At 39.4% G+C, this 20232-nt stretch overlaps 3 protein-coding genes across 4 annotated transcripts; 1 reads left to right on the top strand and 2 right to left on the bottom strand.

Moving 5' to 3' along the window:
* Nucleotides 1-557: 557 nt before the first annotated feature.
* Nucleotides 558-8579, bottom strand: ptcd1 (pentatricopeptide repeat domain 1). The gene is made up of 8 exons (XM_042484591.2): nucleotides 7949-8579; nucleotides 6640-6780; nucleotides 5659-5877; nucleotides 5415-5516; nucleotides 3678-4355; nucleotides 2576-2692; nucleotides 2141-2323; nucleotides 558-1216 (listed from the first exon to the last, which is right to left on the bottom strand). The coding sequence occupies exons 1-8, from the start codon at nucleotides 8426-8428 to the stop codon at nucleotides 971-973; spliced, it is 2166 nt and encodes a 721-aa protein (XP_042340525.2). The 5' UTR covers nucleotides 8429-8579; the 3' UTR covers nucleotides 558-970.
* A 139-nt stretch (nucleotides 8580-8718) lies between these two features.
* LOC121941637 (stonustoxin subunit beta-like) lies at nucleotides 8719-13719 on the top strand. 2 transcript variants are annotated; one of them, XM_042484463.2, is made up of 4 exons: nucleotides 8719-9016; nucleotides 10111-10168; nucleotides 10624-10674; nucleotides 10756-13719. In XM_042484463.2, exons 1-4 carry the CDS (start codon nucleotides 9014-9016, stop codon nucleotides 11271-11273), a joined length of 630 nt encoding a protein of 209 aa, XP_042340397.2. In that variant the 5' UTR covers nucleotides 8719-9013; the 3' UTR covers nucleotides 11274-13719. The 2 variants fall into 2 exon arrangements, with proteins under 2 accessions (XP_042340397.2, XP_087931950.1); XM_088075824.1 differs by lacking the exon at nucleotides 10624-10674.
* On the bottom strand, nucleotides 13481-20212 carry fbxl18 (F-box and leucine-rich repeat protein 18). The gene is made up of 7 exons (XM_042484592.2): nucleotides 19993-20212; nucleotides 18577-18774; nucleotides 18012-18361; nucleotides 17195-17330; nucleotides 16014-17092; nucleotides 14144-14362; nucleotides 13481-14058 (listed from the first exon to the last, which is right to left on the bottom strand). The coding sequence occupies exons 1-7, from the start codon at nucleotides 20011-20013 to the stop codon at nucleotides 13902-13904; spliced, it is 2160 nt and encodes a 719-aa protein (XP_042340526.2). The 5' UTR covers nucleotides 20014-20212; the 3' UTR covers nucleotides 13481-13901.
* Between the last annotated feature and the right edge of the window lie 20 nt (nucleotides 20213-20232).

The raw sequence follows: 20232 nt of genomic DNA, 5'->3' as shown, positions 1-20232 counted from the left end.
GTTTACATTTGCCCAACGATAGAGTCAACTACTACAGTTTAACTACAATTTTTAGACTACCAAACAACTAATTTCTTGGGTTCTGCTGAGGCATAAGATTGGGGTTGACTATGCCTTTTAAGATGTTACACCAGTAATACACTCCTGACACATTATTACAGTTTTGTCCCGTTATATTTCAATCTATCAGACTGCAAGGATGAAAATGTCATTATCTACCATCATCAGATAATAGTTGGCTCTGTAAAATGCTCTCTTTAAATCCTCCAAATGCAGCAAAGATGGTTAAGGAATGAATAGTCATCCATGAAATTATTTCTTGTTAAAATAAAGTCAGAGCTGAGAAAAAAATAAATTACTTTTTAAAAAACTGATCTGATGGACCTAACCTCCTAGTAAAGTAGCAATTCAAAAGTCTAAATAAAAAATAAGACCCCTAAGAAATGTGCCTCTTGCAAGGTGAGTGTGCTTACTGCACTCATCACAAACAGTCAGTGAAGGTCATCGTTCACTCAGAAAATGACCCTAAAACTGTGGTTTCAAAATAAAACACGATGTAAGAAGAAAGCCTTTAATTGCAACAGAAATCACAATAACATCAATCTTTGGAGAAGAATGCATCTGCAATACGCGGACCGACAGAAAATGGAGCTGCTGTGGTGCCTGGTGGTTCAGTTGGTAGGGCAGGTGCCCCATGTGCAGAGCCTATGTCCTCACTGCAGCAGCCGTGGGTTTGATTCCCGCCTCAGCCCTTTACTGCATGTCATCCCCTCTCTCTCTCTCTCTCTCTCTTTCTCTTTACTTTCACATTTAAGCTGTCCTGTCTGAATAAAGGCAACAAAGCCAAAAACAAAATCATTAAAAGAAAAAGAGGATGGAGCTGGTGCTTTAACTTAGGATCCATCAATGTTGTACAGCTGAATGCAAACAGAGGACAGAGGAGAAATAAGAGGTATGTTCAGGAGTGCCGTCACACAGCAGCACTGCTCATCTTGTCCTTTTTTCGAGAGTTATATCTCCTCGCAGCTGCTCTCTGGTTCCTTTGGGCCTCCGTCAGTCCATCTGAAGCGTCTGTTTTCAGCACCGCAGCGTCCGCTTCAGACTGCAGCGCTGCCTGAACGTCTTCAGCGCTCTGAGCGGGCATGTTTCTCAGCCACTGCTGGTAGAAACCACGGAAACCATTGATTTGGACCAGGTAGTTGTTCCTGGATTTGTACTGGGATCAATGAAAGGGAGGAAATATAAGGGGGGAAATAAAGAGGTGAGCAGGAGAAGAGGGGCAACATAAAAAACATGAATCCAACAAGAACACATTGAATCTGAAATATAATTTTAATTATAGTGTCTGTGTCTTCAAAGTCGTTTTTGGCCACTTGGAGGCAAAGAAATTAGCTCAAAACACAACACTGACAGATAATCACTTCATAAACTTATTATGTGTAACATGTATCTATTTCTAACATGGAGCACTCATTTAGTATAGCTGTGTGCACATCTTATAAGAATTCTCCTTTTAGCTCTTTTGTGGTGTCTTTTAACCTCTGGCTCTTTATTTGCTTAACTCTCCATTATATCCACCAGTTAGTCGCAAACTGTGTCTCTGTGAGGTTTGGTGCTGAGTAGGTGACACGCAGGGCTTTATCTAACGTGATCTCAGTCTTGATCATCATATTTTGCTGCTTGTGCAGAATCCCTGGCACCCCTGGAGCGATAGATATATCATGTAGTCCTTGGTCATTGCATGTAAGAGCTGTGTTTTGTCAACACTCGACTTACAGAAAATAAATATGCTGTTACGTTACATTGTGTGGAAGATTATCCACAGAAGGCTACTGTAAAAAATGATTTCATTACACACAACAAAATTCCATGACTTTTCCAAAACTTTCAATTATTTTTTTTTAATTTCATGACTTTTTCAGACCTTCAAAACAAGATTGTGAAATTCCATGACTTTTCAAGGTTCTTCATGACCGTGGGGACCCTGAAGTTCACTTCCACTAATTGTACTGTGCCATAAAGATCACAGGTTCTTTGGTTTTGGTCAAAATCTGCACTTACCCGTCCACACAGATATGTTTTTTTAATGCTCAGAGATGTTTGAACTAGTTGGTGAAACTCCCTGATGAACTCGGCTTACCTGGTTAAAGTTGGGAGGATACTGTGAGGCAAACTCCAGCTGTCGGATGATGACCTCACTAGGCCACACCTCCATGCTGCTCATGCTTTTGAGCAATGTTTTAAGGTAAATGTAATCCAGTCTTCGAGATGCTCTGCCAATCAGAACAGAGAACACCAGGACGTTAGGCTTAAATCCCGCCTCCTGCAAAAAAATAAAGATGAAAGAAAGAATTAAAAACTCATAATATCAGTCATCTACGAGTAATACTACTTCTCCTTAAACAATAACTGCTGATATTAAGGTTGTATTTTCTTTAACACTGTCACAGTTCATCTTGTAGTGCAGCTGGAAAAAAAAGCAGCAGTGACAGAATATAGGAGGATATTCTGTCAACAATTACACAGTTATGACATGAAATTCACATTCTGACTTTTAGGACGTGTGTCTCATCACCTCCATGTCTTTCAGCAGCTGCAGCCCGTCCTGCTGTCGCTCACAGCCAAAAGCAAGGCTCCCAAATGTCTGGGCATCCACACTTACGTTGCGCTGTCGCATTACAGTCAACACAGACTGGAAAGAGAAAGAAGTGCATCAGAAATGTGTGTACACAGAGGTCCCATCACCAAAGATACCAAAACAAGTCTGTTTACTATAGTGACCAAATCTCTCTCAAGAAGAAGTCTTGTTCTGAAATCTCCTGAGAGGGGACTTGTTGCATGAAAAATGCGTTGTGTTGGAGTACAGAGAGCACAGCTTCGTGTTTTCTAAAATATTTTCAATGTCATGGATAGTATTTAGCTGATATAGACAATGTGAAAAAGCACAATGTGCAAGAATTCAGAATGAGAATTGTCCTTGAGCGAGACACACACACACACACCAACAAATAGACCGGAACAAGCAAAAGATAAGGAAAAAATGTTTCCCTGTAGGGTCCTTTCTGTGATGTTGTCAGACACGTAAAATAACAATCTGAGCCTGTCAGTTGAAAAAAAACAACAGGATATAGTACTCCCTGCCAAGGCACTGCGAAAATATGGAAACGAGGGGAACCATTAAAAAGCCTTGATTGAAGTGGAAAATCACTAAAAAAAACAACATTTTTCAACCATTGCAGGTCTTTGTCAGGGCTTTAAAAAAAAAGAAAGGCTCTTTTCCAGAGTGCCTGGATTTCCTTTCTGTGTATAAAGTTTAATCTCTACCCATAATGATAAATCATTTTTAGTTGTTTGTTATATTTTGTATATTTAATCTGATCTGGCAAAGGTATTGTGAAAAGTACAATATTAGCCACCAAGTATAAAGTAGCATAAAGCCGAAATACTCAAGTAACGTACAAGTACCTCAAAATTGTACTTAAGTACAGTAGTTGAGTAAATGTACTCAGTTACTTTCCACCAAAGATTCATCTGTCTGCATGGCTAGATAGTACAAAATGTAAGTAAGAAAACATTTTTTTCCTTATTTGGGTGACGTGAACGTAACTGTGGTTTGGTAGTGTTTGTGTGTGCATGTGTGTGTGTGTGTGCGTGTGTGTATATGTGTGTGCGCGTACCTTTGCCCCCTCCAGATCACCAGCTTTAGCTGCTCTGCGAATCGCAGAGTTGAAGAACGCGACATCGAGCTTCACTTTGTGTTGCTTGGCGACCTTCAGCAGCACCTGCAGAGACTGGTAGCCCGGCTCCATCGTGTCGGCCAGCAGAGTCAGAGTCTTGAGGTCTGGACTGAGGCTGCTAGCCGCCATCTTCTCCAGGAAACCTTTAGCTCCTCCGATGAGGGCGAGCCTATCTGCAGGTGCATTCACGCTGCCGAGGGACACCACACCACCCCTTTTACCCTCAAAAAGATCCAGTAGGTTTGGGGCTGCGGAATCAGCTGTTAAGTCAACAGGAAGCAGGGCGGTTTCTCTTTGTGTGACTGGTATTAAAGCGGTTGCATCTTGTCTGCCGTTGGACTCGTGCTCACTGTCTCTGCCGTCCCGCTGACTCTCACTGCGTGCATCAGGTTGGATAAACAATTGCCTCTCCAGGAGGTCAATGTCTATTGGATCTTTGTGTCCAGACTCTGACTTTACATGGGACACATGTTCCCCCTCGTACTTCTGGTCAGGCCGCAGCAGCACGCCAGTGGCCAGGGCGGCATTACCAATCCCACAATCCCTGGCCGTACGCAGGAGCAGGTTATAGTTCTGTGCGTCTGGAAGAATCCCCGATCTGAGCATCTGGCGCCAAATCTGAAACAAAAACAAAGCTGCTAATTTCACTTGTTTGTTATAAATTGGCTGTTTAAGTCTGTTTTTTGTTTTGTTTGTTTTTAAATTTTATGCTGTTTGTTTTAAACTTTTCAATGTAGTGTTTTTAGTCTGTCTGTCTGCCTTGGCCAGGACTCCCTTTGAAGAGATTTTAAATATCAATGGGACTATATAGAATAGAATAGAAATACATAGAAGAACAATTTTCCCCAAAAGTCTGTTGTAACATAAAACATTACATTTTAGGTCCAGCGAAAAAGTTAAATCTGGTTAGAATTGGGAAGCGTTAGCATTTATTGGTGATTTTTATTACTGATTTTGTGTCTCACTTTGTATGTGGGGTTATTCCACTGCTTTAATATCCACAATGAAGAGTTTAAGAAGAGGGATTCAGTTTTTTTCAATAGATATTACTAATTATTTTGAGATTTTACAATGCGACGTCAGAAAAAAGCAATTTATAAAATCTTCCTCCTCATGAGGAGCCTGTTGACCTTGTAGAAACAACAATATTACAACTTCATCATATGTTTCACTGTTAGTTTGGTCTACAAGTGTATCAATATCAATTTTGATATCACTTTTAGAGTGGTTTCAATACCTGAAATGCCTCCAACACTACCTAAAGTGCTAGAACTGGCCTTTGCGAGTATAGAAGTCTGTGCAACAGTTTGATAAAGTAATTTAGTGATAAACTTTACAGTGGCTTCACACCCAGATATAATAGTAGTTTATCCAGATTTTTTTCTTCTTCTTTGCTGCTCTAAAATAGTAGCCTACACAGCAAGCTGTGCTGTGCAGCCACTGACAACTACTGCTTCAGAGCTTTTTGCCTTCTTTTTTTGTCTGTTTTTTTAGTACTACTGGATTATATGTTGTTAACAGATTTGTCAGATAAATCAGGCTATATTAATGACAAAAGATTTTTACACGTTTCTCATCTTTCATCTGGGACAACCTAAAATGTCAGTGTAGAGCGGACTTTACTCTCCAACATTTTACAAACCAGTGTGGTTAGATGTCTCTAAATCATGTATCTACCTGTAGAGCCAGTCTGAATCCAGATCCTGTGTCCTTCAAACAGCCCATCAGCACATAGTGAAATGTCTCCTGAGTTACAGCGTGGCCGTTCTGCACCATCTCCTACACACAAACAAAAACTTGTGTAAAAACATACATTTAAAAGTAGACAGATCTTTCTCACACACACACACACACACACACACACACACACACACACACACACACACACACACACACAGAGTGATGTCAAACTGTGTCGTACCCTGAGTGTGTGAATACAGGCTTGAAGATGGTTGGTGATGGCATGTGTCTTAAGAAGGGCGTGGTACGTGATGGTGCTGAGATGATAGTTTTTACGCCGAAGTTCTTGCTCCAACTTCAACGCTTGCTGTAGACCAGCTTGTTTTGATGGTGACTCAGCGCAGGCATTAAACAACGCAGTGTAGGTGGCATCTGTAGGATCTAGACCACGTTTCTTCATCTGGAAAACACACACACACACACACACACACATACACACATACACATTATCATTTAACTTGAGAAGTCTGTTTGTGTCAAGACGCTGACATCTGAAAAGTGCGGCACACTTCCTTGTGGCCTGATGTAGACATATACGGCTCATTCTAAGGTAAAAAAACACAATTCTTAGTTTCAAGTGATTATAGGTTAATGAAGACATAGTTATGAATATTATATTCCATTACTGCCAATATATCCCCCTAAATCCTACACACTAGACCTTTGAGCAAGTTGAATATGTTTTTAAAATTTCAGCATTTCTTTGCTGGGAAAAGGGTCATAATAAATTTGAAGTTGATGTGTTTCACTATTTATAGGGGAAATATACGTTTAAAAAAAAAATCCAATTCTACGGGTGTTGATCTAACTTTATGATAATTTTAGAGGCTGCAGTTTGTAATACTGAGGTGTTTCTAATGTTTAGTCTATTCTCATTGATAATCATAAAGTTGAACCAACACTCCTCCAGTTTCATCTAAAACCGAACATTATGGCCGTCATGAAGGTAGAACTTATTGCAGCGCTATTGTATTAGATTTTGAATTAATAGTAAAAATAACAGTAACACGTATTTGCTGGTTATAGCTTAAACAAGTCTATAAAACAGACAGATTGGACATTTTTACACCACATACAGATGCAGAATATCCTTTGACATGTTAATGAACATGCCAAGGGAACATATTAACATGATAAAAGTGTGTCAATAATATATCCTTACATCATTATAGAGTTTGAAAGCCTTCTTCAGTTGTCCAGCTCGTCCACAGCCTCCTATCAGCACAGTGTAGTTGAACTCCTCCGGCTGCAGCCTCTCTCCCTGCAGCATGTCTCTACTGAACATATCCAAAGCCTCCTGCAGCTGTGAAAGGACAAACAAGGGCACATTTCTTCTCAATAACATACACAAGGTTTATACACAGCAGCAAGCAAGCAAAACTTTTTTATAGCACAAGTCATTCCTGGTGGGAGCAGAATGTGCTGCACGAAGTGTGAGGTAGAGGTTGCAGCCACACAGCAACCAAGTGTAAAAGTCGATCATATAACACCTTGATCTACATCAAGGTTCCTGTGCTGCATTCAGACTCTTTTCATGAACGTCTGAAACCAAAAAAAAAAAATGGTTTGGTTTCTTTCAGAAACACAGAATAAAACACAATGAGCAATTTGGCAAAAAATGTCCTTAAACTGAAAAAAAAGAGGAAGCGGTTACGAGGGAATGATCTGAAATTTAGCTGGATGGGGTTAGTAGATATGATCAAAAACACAAGGGAAAATGTCACGAAAACTCTGTTTTATAATCCTTGCAATTATATATTCCAAATTATGCTACAGAAAAAAATATTTATATACTGTATATATTAGCCCTTTCTTGAGGTCATTTTATTGTTTTGTTTTGTTTACTTTTTTGCGATTATTTTCTCTTAACTAGGGAATTCTTGTTAAGTTGCTGATCACCCTCTTTCCGTGTTTTTGAAAGAAATCAAGCCAATTTTCTCAGTTTTCAAAGGATTAAAACTAAGAGTAAAACCTCATATAATTAAGAAAAAAATAAAAGATGCAAAGATGTGAAGCAGAACTGATAAAAAATGTTGGAATTAAATAAACTAATAATATTAAAAATAGACCATAAAAATAGGATCATAAATAGGAATTAAAACCAACATATGAATTAAAAACAGAATAAATACATAGATAAATAATAATAATAAATAAAACCAATACACCAACTAAAGATGATAAAACATGAGTAAAACCAACAAAATAAGATAAAATAACAGATAAACTAAAAACCTACAAGAGTAAAAGCACAACTGAGTTAAAACCAATAAAACATAAAATAACGTGAAGCTAAACTAAACTAAATAATAAATAAAACAATACAAAAATTAAAAAATAATAATAATAATTAAAAATAATATATTTTTTTAAATAACTAAATAAAATTAAATTAAATAATAAATAAAAGTAAAAGTAAAATACTGGAGAGGGACATAAGAAGACAGGCAGACCAGCTCCAGAGGACTCACCCTGTTCTCTTTGATCAGCCTCTTGCACTGTAAAAAGTACCAGTACGGTGTGTTTCTCCTCCCGGGCCTCCTGCGAGCTTTCTCCGGGTCTTCATCCCCGTCATCGTCCTCCTCTTGGTGCCGCAGATTCTGGATGTACGGGCTCGTTTTCCTGAACGACCTCCTGGAGGACATGTCGGTGGACAGGGAGCCGAAGTCCTCCCGGTCTGGTGGGTCTCCCTCGGCTCGTGTTGAGGGGGATTCCAGCGGGTCTGTACCCCGCTGGGAAGCGGCTGAAAGGGACACGCATCTGGCGAACGGCGGCTGCCAGGGAGCCGGTGTGAGGAGTCCGGATGACCGGTGTCGTGACAAATGTTGTACCCCGGTTACATTCAGGGTCGTGGTCGAGTTTTTAACCGCTGAAAAGAGGGACAGCTTAGCTACAGGGACCGAGACTTTCCTCCCGTGTCGCACGCACGAACAGGCGACGGACCTGAACATATTTAGAGATGTTATCTATCTAACTACCAGCTAATTAACAAAACTTAAGAGATAAACACGTTAGGCTTCATGGAGAGTAGTGCCTGTTAGCTCCTGTCATGTTGTCGCACCACGATGTTTCAATGACAGAACTAAACCAGACCTGCATAATAGATTTTGATCAATAATTATATAGCACCCCGTCTGACGCAATAGTCGCTGAAAGTAATCAACAAAGACATTAATTGAGTTTAGAGATATCACTGTTTATTTCTGGGTTGCGTAAATTCTTGAAAAAGCTACATCTACTGTGGATAGGATGTCCCATTCCGATCGACTACATCGGTTATAGGTTAGTATGCCTGTTCCTTATACTTCACATCTCTGGGTGTAAATCTGCGCCACTCTGCACAGCTGGTCATAACAGTGACTTTGCGTCACTTTCTGAGTTGAAGTGAGGTGAAAACAGCGAGCCAGGACACACACGAGTATTTAAAGAGTGGATTGACAACTTTAGACACTTTACAGAGACAAGGTTGTCAGAGCTGACCCAAATTTTAACCATTGCCAAAGGAAGAGAGAGACGAATCTACATCCTCAGCGTCAATGGTGCGTAAGTGCGTGTGTCATTCTGTTAACATCCACTTTAATCCTTTCAAAAACAAAAAAAGACTTATTGCCTAAAAATTAGAAAAAAACGTCATAAGAAAATTATCTTAAAATATGTGGGGAAACCCCCCACAAGCAAACAAGAAAATTACCTTAAAAAGTGCAGAAATAAAAAAAAACATGCAGAAAATTATATATATATATTTATTATCTTTTATTTTATTTTATTTTTATTTTTTTGTAATGTGGTTTTGAATATGAAAATATAATTATGAATCCAATTTTCTGGACATTTCCCTAGTGTTTGGATTATTTTTCTTATAATCCTCAATTTTCATTTTTTTAATTTCATTTTTTCACCTTTCTTTCACCTTTTACTAATTTCCTGCAATTTGCGGGACTTCCCTTGTCAAGTTGGTCATTGCTTTTTGAAAGAAAGCCAATTTACTCATGTGTCCCTGATCTGAATGAAACTGATGTCGATGCAGTCTGCTTACACACACTTTTAGATTTCCATGTTTTCAGACTGCAACCACAACTTAAAACTAAAATCTGTTAAATCTCCCTATATCAAAGGTACGTTTACAGAATTTCAAGTATAAAAATTCACACACAAGGTCAAATTGACACAGACAAGAAGTATTTAGAGTGATAAAGTAGGCTATAACTACTGACAACATCATCACCATGTAAGGAAAGCTTAATAACAGTGTGTTGACTTGTCTCAGCTGGAGGCTCCAAAGTTCATTTCAAAAATTAGACCTTTAATATTCTGGCATTATTAAAGTTATTTATTGCAGTAATTAAAATGTCCATTACTAAATAAGAGCATCCCATGAAAAATGTATTTGCATGATGATCTATAAACATTTTTATATATGTATCAAAACCTTGAGCATGTATAAAAAACACTGGTTTTACTTGGATTACAGAAAGGAGAAAGGTTCAGTCCTCATATTTTCATAGCAGGTTTAATCACACATTTTCAATAAAATGTATTTTAGTGCCATAGGTTTTGACAATTTGATTTTGACGATCTGTGTCCCGGTCAAGTCGTAGAGGGAAACACGATAACACTAACCTGATTTCTACAGGAACAAGACCAGCAAGCTCCACCCTCCAGTCCTGAGTCTGACACCACACCTGCTCCTGGTACACAGCGCACACAACACACCCACACAACAAATGCGCCAGCAGCACATATGACTGGACTTTGTTCTATAAAAATATATTTGTGTTACCATTCCATACAGAGTTACCATTTATCAAATTTCATTCAAATCATATCAAGATTATGGTCTTTTGTCCCTGCAAATGGTTTTGGGTGAGCTAAAATTAAAAATGAAAAATAAGTTATTACACTTTTTGCTTAAATTCATCTGCTGTTCATTTTTTAACAATTATTTTATGAGTGATTTTGTGAATATTTGTCATGTTATGAAAATATCCTTGTTATTTAGATGCTACTTTTTTCAGCTTTTCTGTTTCTCTGTGTTTCCTCACAGATTACTAAGAGGTACCATAAAGCACTTTTTAAAATATGAGAAATAAATAAGATTTTTTTGTGTGTGTGTGTGTGTGTGTGTGTGTGTGTGTGTCTCATGAAGCATATGATTCATTGTCAGATGAGCCTCAGACCAGAGCAGACTTCTTAAGATGTAAGTTTTTTTTTAATGAATAATTGATTAAAATATGAGTCATCAGCGTTGAACTGTCCTTTTCATCCTTTTCCTCCACAGATTACTGTCACCTCAGCCTGGACCCAAACACAGCGTACAGAGAGCTGGTTCTGTCTGAGGGCAACAGAAAAGCAGAGCTCACATCTATAGTCCAGGATTACCCTGAACACCCAGACAGGTTCTCTCACCTCTACCAGGTGCTTTGCAAAGAGGGTCTGACTGGACGCTGTTACTGGGAGGTGGAGTTTGATAGGTCTGTTGAAGTAGCCGTGGCGTACAAAGATCTAGGCAGATCTGACTATTATTCTGAGTGTGCGTTTGGCTGCAACGACAAATCCTGGAGTTTAGACATAAACAGAAACAGCAAATGTTTCAGATACAATGACGAGGAGACTGAGGTGCCGGAGCCTCTGTCCTCCAGAGTCGGCGTTTACCTCGATCATAAGGCGGGTAGTCTGACCTTCTACTGTGTCTGTGACACGACTATGCAGCTCATGCACAGAGAAGAAACCATGTTCACAAAGCCGCTCTACCCCGGGCTGTGGGTCCCGTTCACCGCCCAGCTGTGTGACCTGTAAAGGTCCAGCAAAAAGTGTTCACTCTGTCTCAAGTTTTTTGGTGGACTCGGGAGGACTAGGACCATGCTGTAAAAGTGCTCGGAAGTCCCAAAGGTATTTAAAACAAGACAAAGTGCTTTATTTACACAGAGACAGAGTGCGCTGGCTTTTGATTTCTTTTAGAAGCATAGAGGGGAGGCAGCAAGCTATGTAACAAGACATGGCCCAAAAATCAGCAATAAAAAAAAGTTGCAAGAAAATTACCTGAAAATTAGCTCGCAAAAAGCCAAAAACAAACAGGAAAATGGCCCAGAAAAAGTGCTGAAAAAAAACACTATGTATTTTTCTCACATATTGAATTACATTATTTTCTGTAACATAATTTTAAATATGAAATTATTATAATTATATATAGTTCTTTGGACATTTTCCCTATTTTAAAAAATTATATATTTTCTAATACCCCTCTTTAACAAAAAAGGTAAAATTTCTTGCAATCTGTGGTGCTCTTCTTCCCAAGTTGGTCATTTGCTGTTTCCAAAAGAAATCAAACCAATTTGCTCAGTTGCTCAGGTGCCTGAAATCAGATCAAGAAAACTGTTATCGATCCAGGTTTTAAAGAGTTAAAAATGATGGTCTGACCTATCTGTCATGGGTTTTTTTTATGTTCTTCTTTGTTGCTTTACTAACATTTTTGATTAACCAAATATTCTGTCATGTAAACTAAGCAATGTCCGCTACAGCAAAACATATTTTATACACCTAAAAAATTAAAATCAGTTTAAGTGAATGCTATATTTGAACATTTGCTCTGCTTTACCTACACACTAACCAACTTATTCTTTACCTACACACTAATCAACTTATTCTTTACCTACACACTAACCAACTTATTCTTTACCTACACACTAACCAACGTATTCTTTACCTACGCACAAACCAATCGACATGGCAGCAAACCAGAAACTCTGTGTTCAGCTAATTTAAATTATCTATTTGAAAAATAAAGGCCCTCTAGGTCAGTGGTACCCAACTGTCCAGTCCAGTCACAGGGTCCAGATTTCTCCTTAGGCATTAGTTCAAGGTCCACACATTAGATACATTACCACATATTCAATTTTATTTCGCAAAGTGTAAACAACACCTTGGCTTACAGTGCTAAGAAATAAATAAAGCTCTGTGGCGTAAAATCACTATACTTAAAAATAAAGTGTTTATTTTCACATGTTTACGAGTAACTTGTGACACATATAGAATGGACCTGCGACCCACTTTTGGTCCATGACCTACCAGTTGGGAACGACGGCTCCACCTTGCCCTTCCAGCTGATTAAATACACGCTGCTCTAAATGCTGGGAAACTTTCTGCGCATTGGTGCCTTTTTAATGTCCCTGCCCTCTGACTGCCTGAGTCCACTACTGCATGTGCACTAATGCAGATCCACCAGTGATCATTTACGACAGCGGAGATGAGCATTCTCGCTTTCAGCAGGAGGGTGAATGATAAAAAATGTTTACATAATAAGCTGCAAAGAATACAACTTTTGTTTTTTTTTTTTTTTAGATCAGAAAGACTAATTGTCAGTGCTGAGCTTAATTAAACAAATCACAATAATATTGTATCTTAAAATAGTAATTACATGTGTAGTCATGCTTGCAGCGTCAGAATTTAGCTTTAAGCGTTGCTGTGTCTTATTACAACCTCATAGAGCAGCTAGCACGCCTGCAGACTCATAGTCTTGTTTGGAGTATATTCTGCTTGAGAGTAATCAGTAATGGTGAAAACACGTTTATATATAACTCTAGAATCAACACTGATTTAAAATTTTGATTAAGATACTAACAAATACAAATGTCATTGAGTTGTTATCATTGTCATCTTTGTTTAGGACATTTTCATATCTAATGTATATTTCAATGTATATTTTTGTGCACAAAAAGTCATGTCACTTAGTCAAAAATTAGTTATATGAGGGGTTTGATGCTGGACTGTTTCTTGGCCAAGCCATTGCTAAGATAAGCTAATTAACTGCTGCTGTAGCCTTGAAATTAACAAATGTGAGAGTGATATCAATCTTGTCTTGGCAAAAAAGCAAAAAAGTATAGTTCCTAAAACCACACAGCTGTGAGGTTTGTGTAACAACACCCACAGTAGATTACGGGTGTGTACCCGTTACATCCATAATTTAAAACAATGACCAGAACAGACAAATAGTACCCAGACAAGAATTAAAAATAATTTATATGGAGTTTATTAAACATCATTTGATTCAGATCCTCAGTACAAAGTATCTGAACAAATACATTAATTTATATTTTTGGCACTTATTTTTTTAAAATAGCAAAGTGGTAACAGACAGTATTTTTGACTGAGAAGCCACAATTTAGGGCCAAACGTCGCCTCGTGTGAAATGTCCTGCAATATTGAACTAAAAACCTCCAGCTGATAACCCTCTGAGGACCACCATTATTCAGTCATAAAAATGTAAACAATCATGGTTGATGTGTTGTTGTAGCGTAGCCTGACACAGTTGTTGATGTAACAAATCACACATTCGGAAATCACTTTGCAGATATCAGTCAGTCTGTTATTTTGTGGTATTTATTCCCTGCAGAATAAAAGCGGTCTGCGCACCTTGAGCTGCTGATGTCACATCGGTGATAAATGTGGTGGCTGGGCCACGTGGCTCTGGAACAGAGTGATCCTATCCAGCAGTGTTAGCGGGATGTCTCGGATGACTGTGGGCAGGTCTTCGTGTTGTAATGGATAGATGACCACGCTCAGGGCCGGACGCTCCTCTAAAAATCTAACAGAGAAAAAAATACAAGAACAAATTCTGATTTTTTTTGCCATTTAATGTACAGTTCACTCTCACACACACGAGCACCGACCTGTCCAGCAGAGTTTTCTGCAGTGTGCGACAAGCCACCAAGGTGCCGCCCATAAACATGTGGCACATGATGACTTGGCAGCATCGCTCCATGAAGGTTTCTGAGGCCGCTGGGTCTAAGGTGCCGTTGCGGGAGATAAGGCAGAGACGTTGCAGACGAGAGCAGCAGGACAGAGCCTCAAAGAAGGACACGTTGGCATTCAGGTAGGGCTGCTCTAACCTAAAACACACACACATACTAAATTCAATAAATAAAAACAACAAGCTCAGCAAACATGAACTCAGGTCTCGACTCACTGGTATACTGACATATTTTGTAGTGAATATAAAGACAAAAAACTACACAACAAGGTTAAACTGAATAAACAGTTTGCCTGTTTAGGGGGTTCTAATTGTTATTATGAAAAACTGAATGTGCTGATTCAAAATGTTCATAACACATTCATTTATATCTTTTTTTGTAAAACAAGCAAACAAAACAACAAAAAACATTACATGCGTTATATCAAAGAGATTTATAACAAAAAACTGCCGAGTGACAACAGTTGGATTATTTATAACTAAGTTAGTCAAGCATTTAACTCTTTGAAACCTGGATAGACATCACTTTTTTGTACTGCATTCAGACCCCTTTTGAAAACATGGGGCATAGGAAATGAGCTATTTAGCAAGAAATGTTCCACGAATTGCAAGAAATAAGTAGTTAAGAAAAATATTTTTGAAAAGAAAGTCAGGGAAACAACATGTCCAGAAAATTGTACTGATAATACCTTAAATATAAATTTAAAATTATGTTGTAGAATTATAATTAATTTAAGCACTTTTTAAGGCAATACTCCTTAGTTTTTTGTTTGTTTTTAACTTTTTTTAATTGCCTTTCCATAATTTTGAAAGGGATAATGACCTTGAATCTACTTTGCACCCTGCTCTACAGTCTGATTAAATTTCCAAATTAGGGCTGGGCAGTATATTGATATTATATCAATACCATGATATCAGATTACAAATCATCTCAGCTTCTGGATATTGTAAAGATGTGATGTCTTCATCTGGTTTTAAAGACTGCATTACAGTGAAGTGATGCAATTATCTGAAACTCAACTTAACTTTTGATTATTTATCAAAAATCTCGTGTAAAAATTTTGTGAAAGCATCAATAGTCAATGCTACAGTATCATCGTAACATCAATGTCGAGGAATTAGGACAAAAATATCTTGATATTTGATTTTCACCATATCGCCCAGCCCTGGCTCAAATAATACATTAATGGTTTGAATTAATCAATAATACATGCTTTTATAGAGTGCCCCAGTAATGAGTCCTAAAACCATGAAATCAGTCAGCATTTCAGCACTCCTGGTTCCCTAACGTCGAAGTCAATAGTTTTTTTTATGTGTTTTTGGTAGGAAGCCTGAAAAAAGTTCTGTGGTTAACACAAGCTGAAGAGACTTTCAGACTTTGTTCTACAACATACAATTAAATCATGTGACCGTGGTGGTGTCGTTTGTTCAAAGCCTAACATTAGCTTTTTACTTCTGGCGATTACATTCAGGCAGCAAAAATCATAAAAATGGTGTTCATTTGTGAAGATTATCTTGCTGAGCAAAACTTTTTGTTCTCCACTGAGTTTTTTCTGCCATAATCCAAAATCCAATGGAGAAATCCCATAGGCTTTTTTGACAAGGGCACCAAGGCAATGCTAACTTCTGCACTGGCCTACAGAAAATTGTCATCCCTGGGGCACTGTATTTGACTGAAGGAAAATCTGTCCAATAAAGTAACATGCAATAATAATTAATAACAATAATTATGACTGTTGTTAGTATTTAGCATTACAGTAAATGACGGGTACACAAAGACATCTTCTAACCTGAGTTCCTGTAGCTGTTTGCACTGTTTAAGTGTGTCCAGCAAAGCCGGGGCGTAGTTCATGGTTTTTAGTGATCCCATGTTGGCGAGGGATAACACCCGTAGGTCACTGCAGTGCCTGGTCAGCTGGACCAGCCCTGTCCCCCTAAGGACCCCAGGAAGCCCAGCCAGAGTCAGACGATGTAATCGAGGCAAAGCCTCAAGTGCCGCTAAGTGTGCATCGCCAACTCCGCGTGCCCACGCACACATCCCACGAGGCTCCACACTGGCGCGAGGGCAGGGCTCGAGTCGAGGCAGTGCCGACACAAAACCCGGACCAATGATCTCCAAGGTCTCTAAAAAAGGGCAGCCAGCTAAGAGCAGAGCGAACCCTGAGGTGCTGTCGCCTGACACATTAGAATTTGAATCAGGCTTGTAATTCTGGTGTCCGACCCGTGGAGCCTTCTTTAACCCCAGGAACAACGCAGAGGGAGACGTGTTGTTTGTGGAGACTTCATGTCTGCTCAAGCCGTCTGACAAGGAGCAGGCAGGCAGAGTGAGAGAGCGAATGTGTGCAAATTTGGCCAAGCTGGCACACAGGTGGGTTTCTCCACCTAGCCCAGGTGAGTTTTCATGGTGATAGTGTCTGTGCATCAGGTTCAGGTGTTTAATTTTGGGGCAGCAGACAGCCAGCTGGCTCATGATCACCGGATCCAGCTGATCTTCAACACTCCGACACTCTGAGTAAAGGACCTTGTTGATCCCGCTGAGGTTCAGACTGGTCAGTTGTGTGTTGTCTCCGACTCCTCCCTCCAGCAACGACTGGAACACCTGCGGCCACAACGCCGGGCACCGGCTAAAGCTCAGGTGCTGCGGACTGTTTCCCTGAAGGGCTCGCTTTAGGGACAAGGAATCAAGCCAGGACCGAGGGAGCTGCAGGGCCTCCAGGTCGCCTCGTTGACCCAAGCTTTGGGCCAGTGAGGGAGCAGCAGGCCAGTAAGCAGGGGTTTGACCAGGAATCGACACGAGAAAAACTCTGAGATGTTTTGGAATATGAATGCTGAATACTGCCAGATAGAGCAGGAGCGAGGTCTGGTTCACCTGTAGACATCAACACAGATACACTAATGATAGTATGTAATATGTTCCCATCTGAATTATACACTGTAGTACTGTGCAGCTTATCACTATCAATAAACTCACCTCTCCTGGAGCCAGCCTGGCAGTGAACTCCTCCAGCTGTTGGTAATGCGGCATACTGCTCTGACCCATCATTAACTGACAGCAGACACCTCTGCCCTCTCTGGTCACATCAGAGATATCAAACTGCAGCATCAGCCTGCAGTGCACAAACACAAACACATACATTCAACACTGTAGCAGTAAAACAGCAACATTAAGTCCTCAGACAGCAATAATGTGCTTTAAAGTGACATGCAAATGCAGACTGACACGTCTGAATTAGTATTTAAGGCCGTGTATTATAACTAACTGAGAGGATAGTGATTTGACTGTGACATAATGTATGAGCAGGTGCACTTTTGTGTTTTACTGAGGATATGCTTGTGACTCAGGGATGTCAGACAGTTCACCACTTTGGTCCAGACTACTGGGTGAATTTCAGTTGCATTTTGCATAGACCATGACGTGGAGAACAGCTCTTCTACTTCAAGCATCCTCATAGGGAAAAAATAAATAAAGACACCAGTGCTGAGAAAAGCATGTAATGTGGTTCCTTTTGAACCACCAGCAGGTTCAAACTTTTCATTTATCCTCTGAAACATTTCGACATCTACAAGATGAATTGGCACAAAGTTTTGTAGACATTCGTGATCCCCAGAGGATACATCCTGCTGACTTGATCAATCCCTGACTTTCCCTTGAGCACCACCTTTTGCTGATATCCAGTTAGTCAAAGAAACATGGATAAAACTTCATATATAGTACAATGTGTGCCAAACGGGGAGTAATTCTGGACCCGGGCCTCATGTGAAACCTTGGTAATCCGTCAGATTCTTACTTGCGGAGTTGAGCACAGCATGGCACCACACCATAACTCGGTGTCAGCAGCGTCTGTCTGAGCTCTGACAGGCGGCTCAGCGTATCCACCGCATTTGAACTGAGATGAGCTGAGTCGAAGCCTGGCGTCACATCAAAAGCAAATGAACTGAGCAGAGACAGGGAGGAGAGGATGCGGGACAGACGCACAGAGGTGATGCGACAGCCGGTGATATCGAGGTGCATCACTCCTTTACAGCGAGCAAGAAGCTCCATCGTAGCTCCAGACAGCCAGTAGCAACCGTTCAGGCTGAGAGACTGCACGTGAACAGCTAGCTGCCTCAATATGTGCCGAACATATAGATCGTCAGCCTGGAGGAAACACAAATATTGAATATTACCATATGTTAAAACGCAACAAGTATTCCACTGTGTTGTGAAAGAAATGATTTTAATATATGCAAAGTTCCACCTGCACACCTAAGAATCTTAAGAGAAACTGGGATAAAGATCTTCATTAAAACAATCTGGAAGCATGCAGGTCAAATAATGACAAAAACAGTTTTTTTTTCCTCCAACAGCTTTACCAGATACTCCTCAGACAGGCTGACGTTGGTGAGCAGGGTTTTATCGTGGCACAGTCTGTGCAACTTGTGGCAGACGTTTGCCACATTCAGCAACCGGTCACACACCGGAACATGGCGGAGGACGCACAGCAGGACCTCATCGGACAAATCTGATATTCCCACCGAGGTAGAAGACATCGTGTCCTCGTCAAATACAGCCTGAGACAGACAGCAAACAGTGTCACAGTTAAGTGCCTTCAGATCCCTCCGTGCATTCAGTCACCATTTGGAAAAAAAATTACCAAGAGGCAACAAATGTTTTCTTGGTATTTTGATCTTGATAAACTATATTATGGCTGGGTGATATGACAGTTTATCATTCATACTATGGTAGTTTTACTTTTAATGTCTGGTTGTATTAACACACACAATAAAAAGGAAAATATATATACATGTATATTTGATTTTTTTTCTGCAATATAATTTTAAGTACATAATTATAAAATGTATAAATATTGACATTTTCCCTCTATTTAATAATATCTAATAATCCCCACTATCTATTTTCAAGTAATTTTTTCACCTTTTACTATTTTTTTGCAATTTGCACAACAGCTCTTGCCAAGTTGCTCATCACATTTTGTCCCAATGATTTCAAAAGAAACCAATTTGTCAGGTTCAAGAGGTTTAAAGGCTTGTAAAAAAAAAACATTTAAATGCAGCTGAAGAAAAGTGATGTTGATCTAGTGTGAAAGGGTTAAGCCATTAAGTACTGGATTTTTAGATGAACTTAAATCAATATCAGGTGCTTCTAGAGAAATTAATTTGATAGACACCCATTTCTGGTTATTCCACTGTTACATTTTTAACAAATGTTTTTTTGGAAGACATTAAAACATAAAACTAAATTTATCCATATCAGTCAGTCTTATAATGTTTGTCAAATAACATTATATTTACAGCATCAATAAAAATAAAAATTATAATAGATATTTAAGTCATAGTAGCTGTAATGCTAAACCACTATGAGTGCTGTCTTTATACTGTATATACTGTTTTTTAAAATGGTGTTTGTGTTTCTCCTGCATTGTTTATATGGTCTGTGTTTCCCTGTGTTATGTGTTATTGTTATAATACTATTTACAAAAATGTATACACATATTAATATGAGTATTACCAGCCAAAGTGTCTGTCTGTCCACTCACATAATTTAGTTAATAAAAAGAAGACACCTTACCACAAGTCTTTCTACCGCACTGTCTGTGCGTTTTAACTAAACTCGATTGTAAAAAAAATAAATAAAAAATGCTTAAATCTGGATGAAGCTTGGTTTAACCCAACTTAGCTTTAACATTAGCTAACGTTACCTCAGCTGCTCTGCTCAGAGTTACCGCTGTCAGCTGTAACCGTGCTGTCGAGGCTTCACGGTGAACCCACCTGTATAATTTGTCGGTCCATGTCCTCTAAATCCCTCTCACGGTCCCACTGATGGTCACCGGGATGTTAAACCGTATTTTAAATGTTTATCGAGCCGGCCAGCGCTTCATGTTCCGCTCAAACCGCTTTACAATGAACCACAAGCGGTGTAAGATCCACCCGCTGACAGGACGGAATATGTTTGCTGCTGCACAATGACGGAACTCTGTCAGTGACGGACACACTTCCTGTCGTTCTAAT

Source organism: Plectropomus leopardus, chromosome 3 (assembly GCF_026936395.1).
Source record: "Plectropomus leopardus strain MGB_pleo_1.0 chromosome 3, ASM2693639v1, whole genome shotgun sequence".
In the NCBI taxonomy this organism is placed as follows: Eukaryota; Metazoa; Chordata; class Actinopteri; order Perciformes; family Serranidae; genus Plectropomus; species Plectropomus leopardus.
The sequence above is the reverse complement of the archived record's forward strand: the minus strand, read 5'-3'. Positions and strand labels throughout refer to the sequence as shown.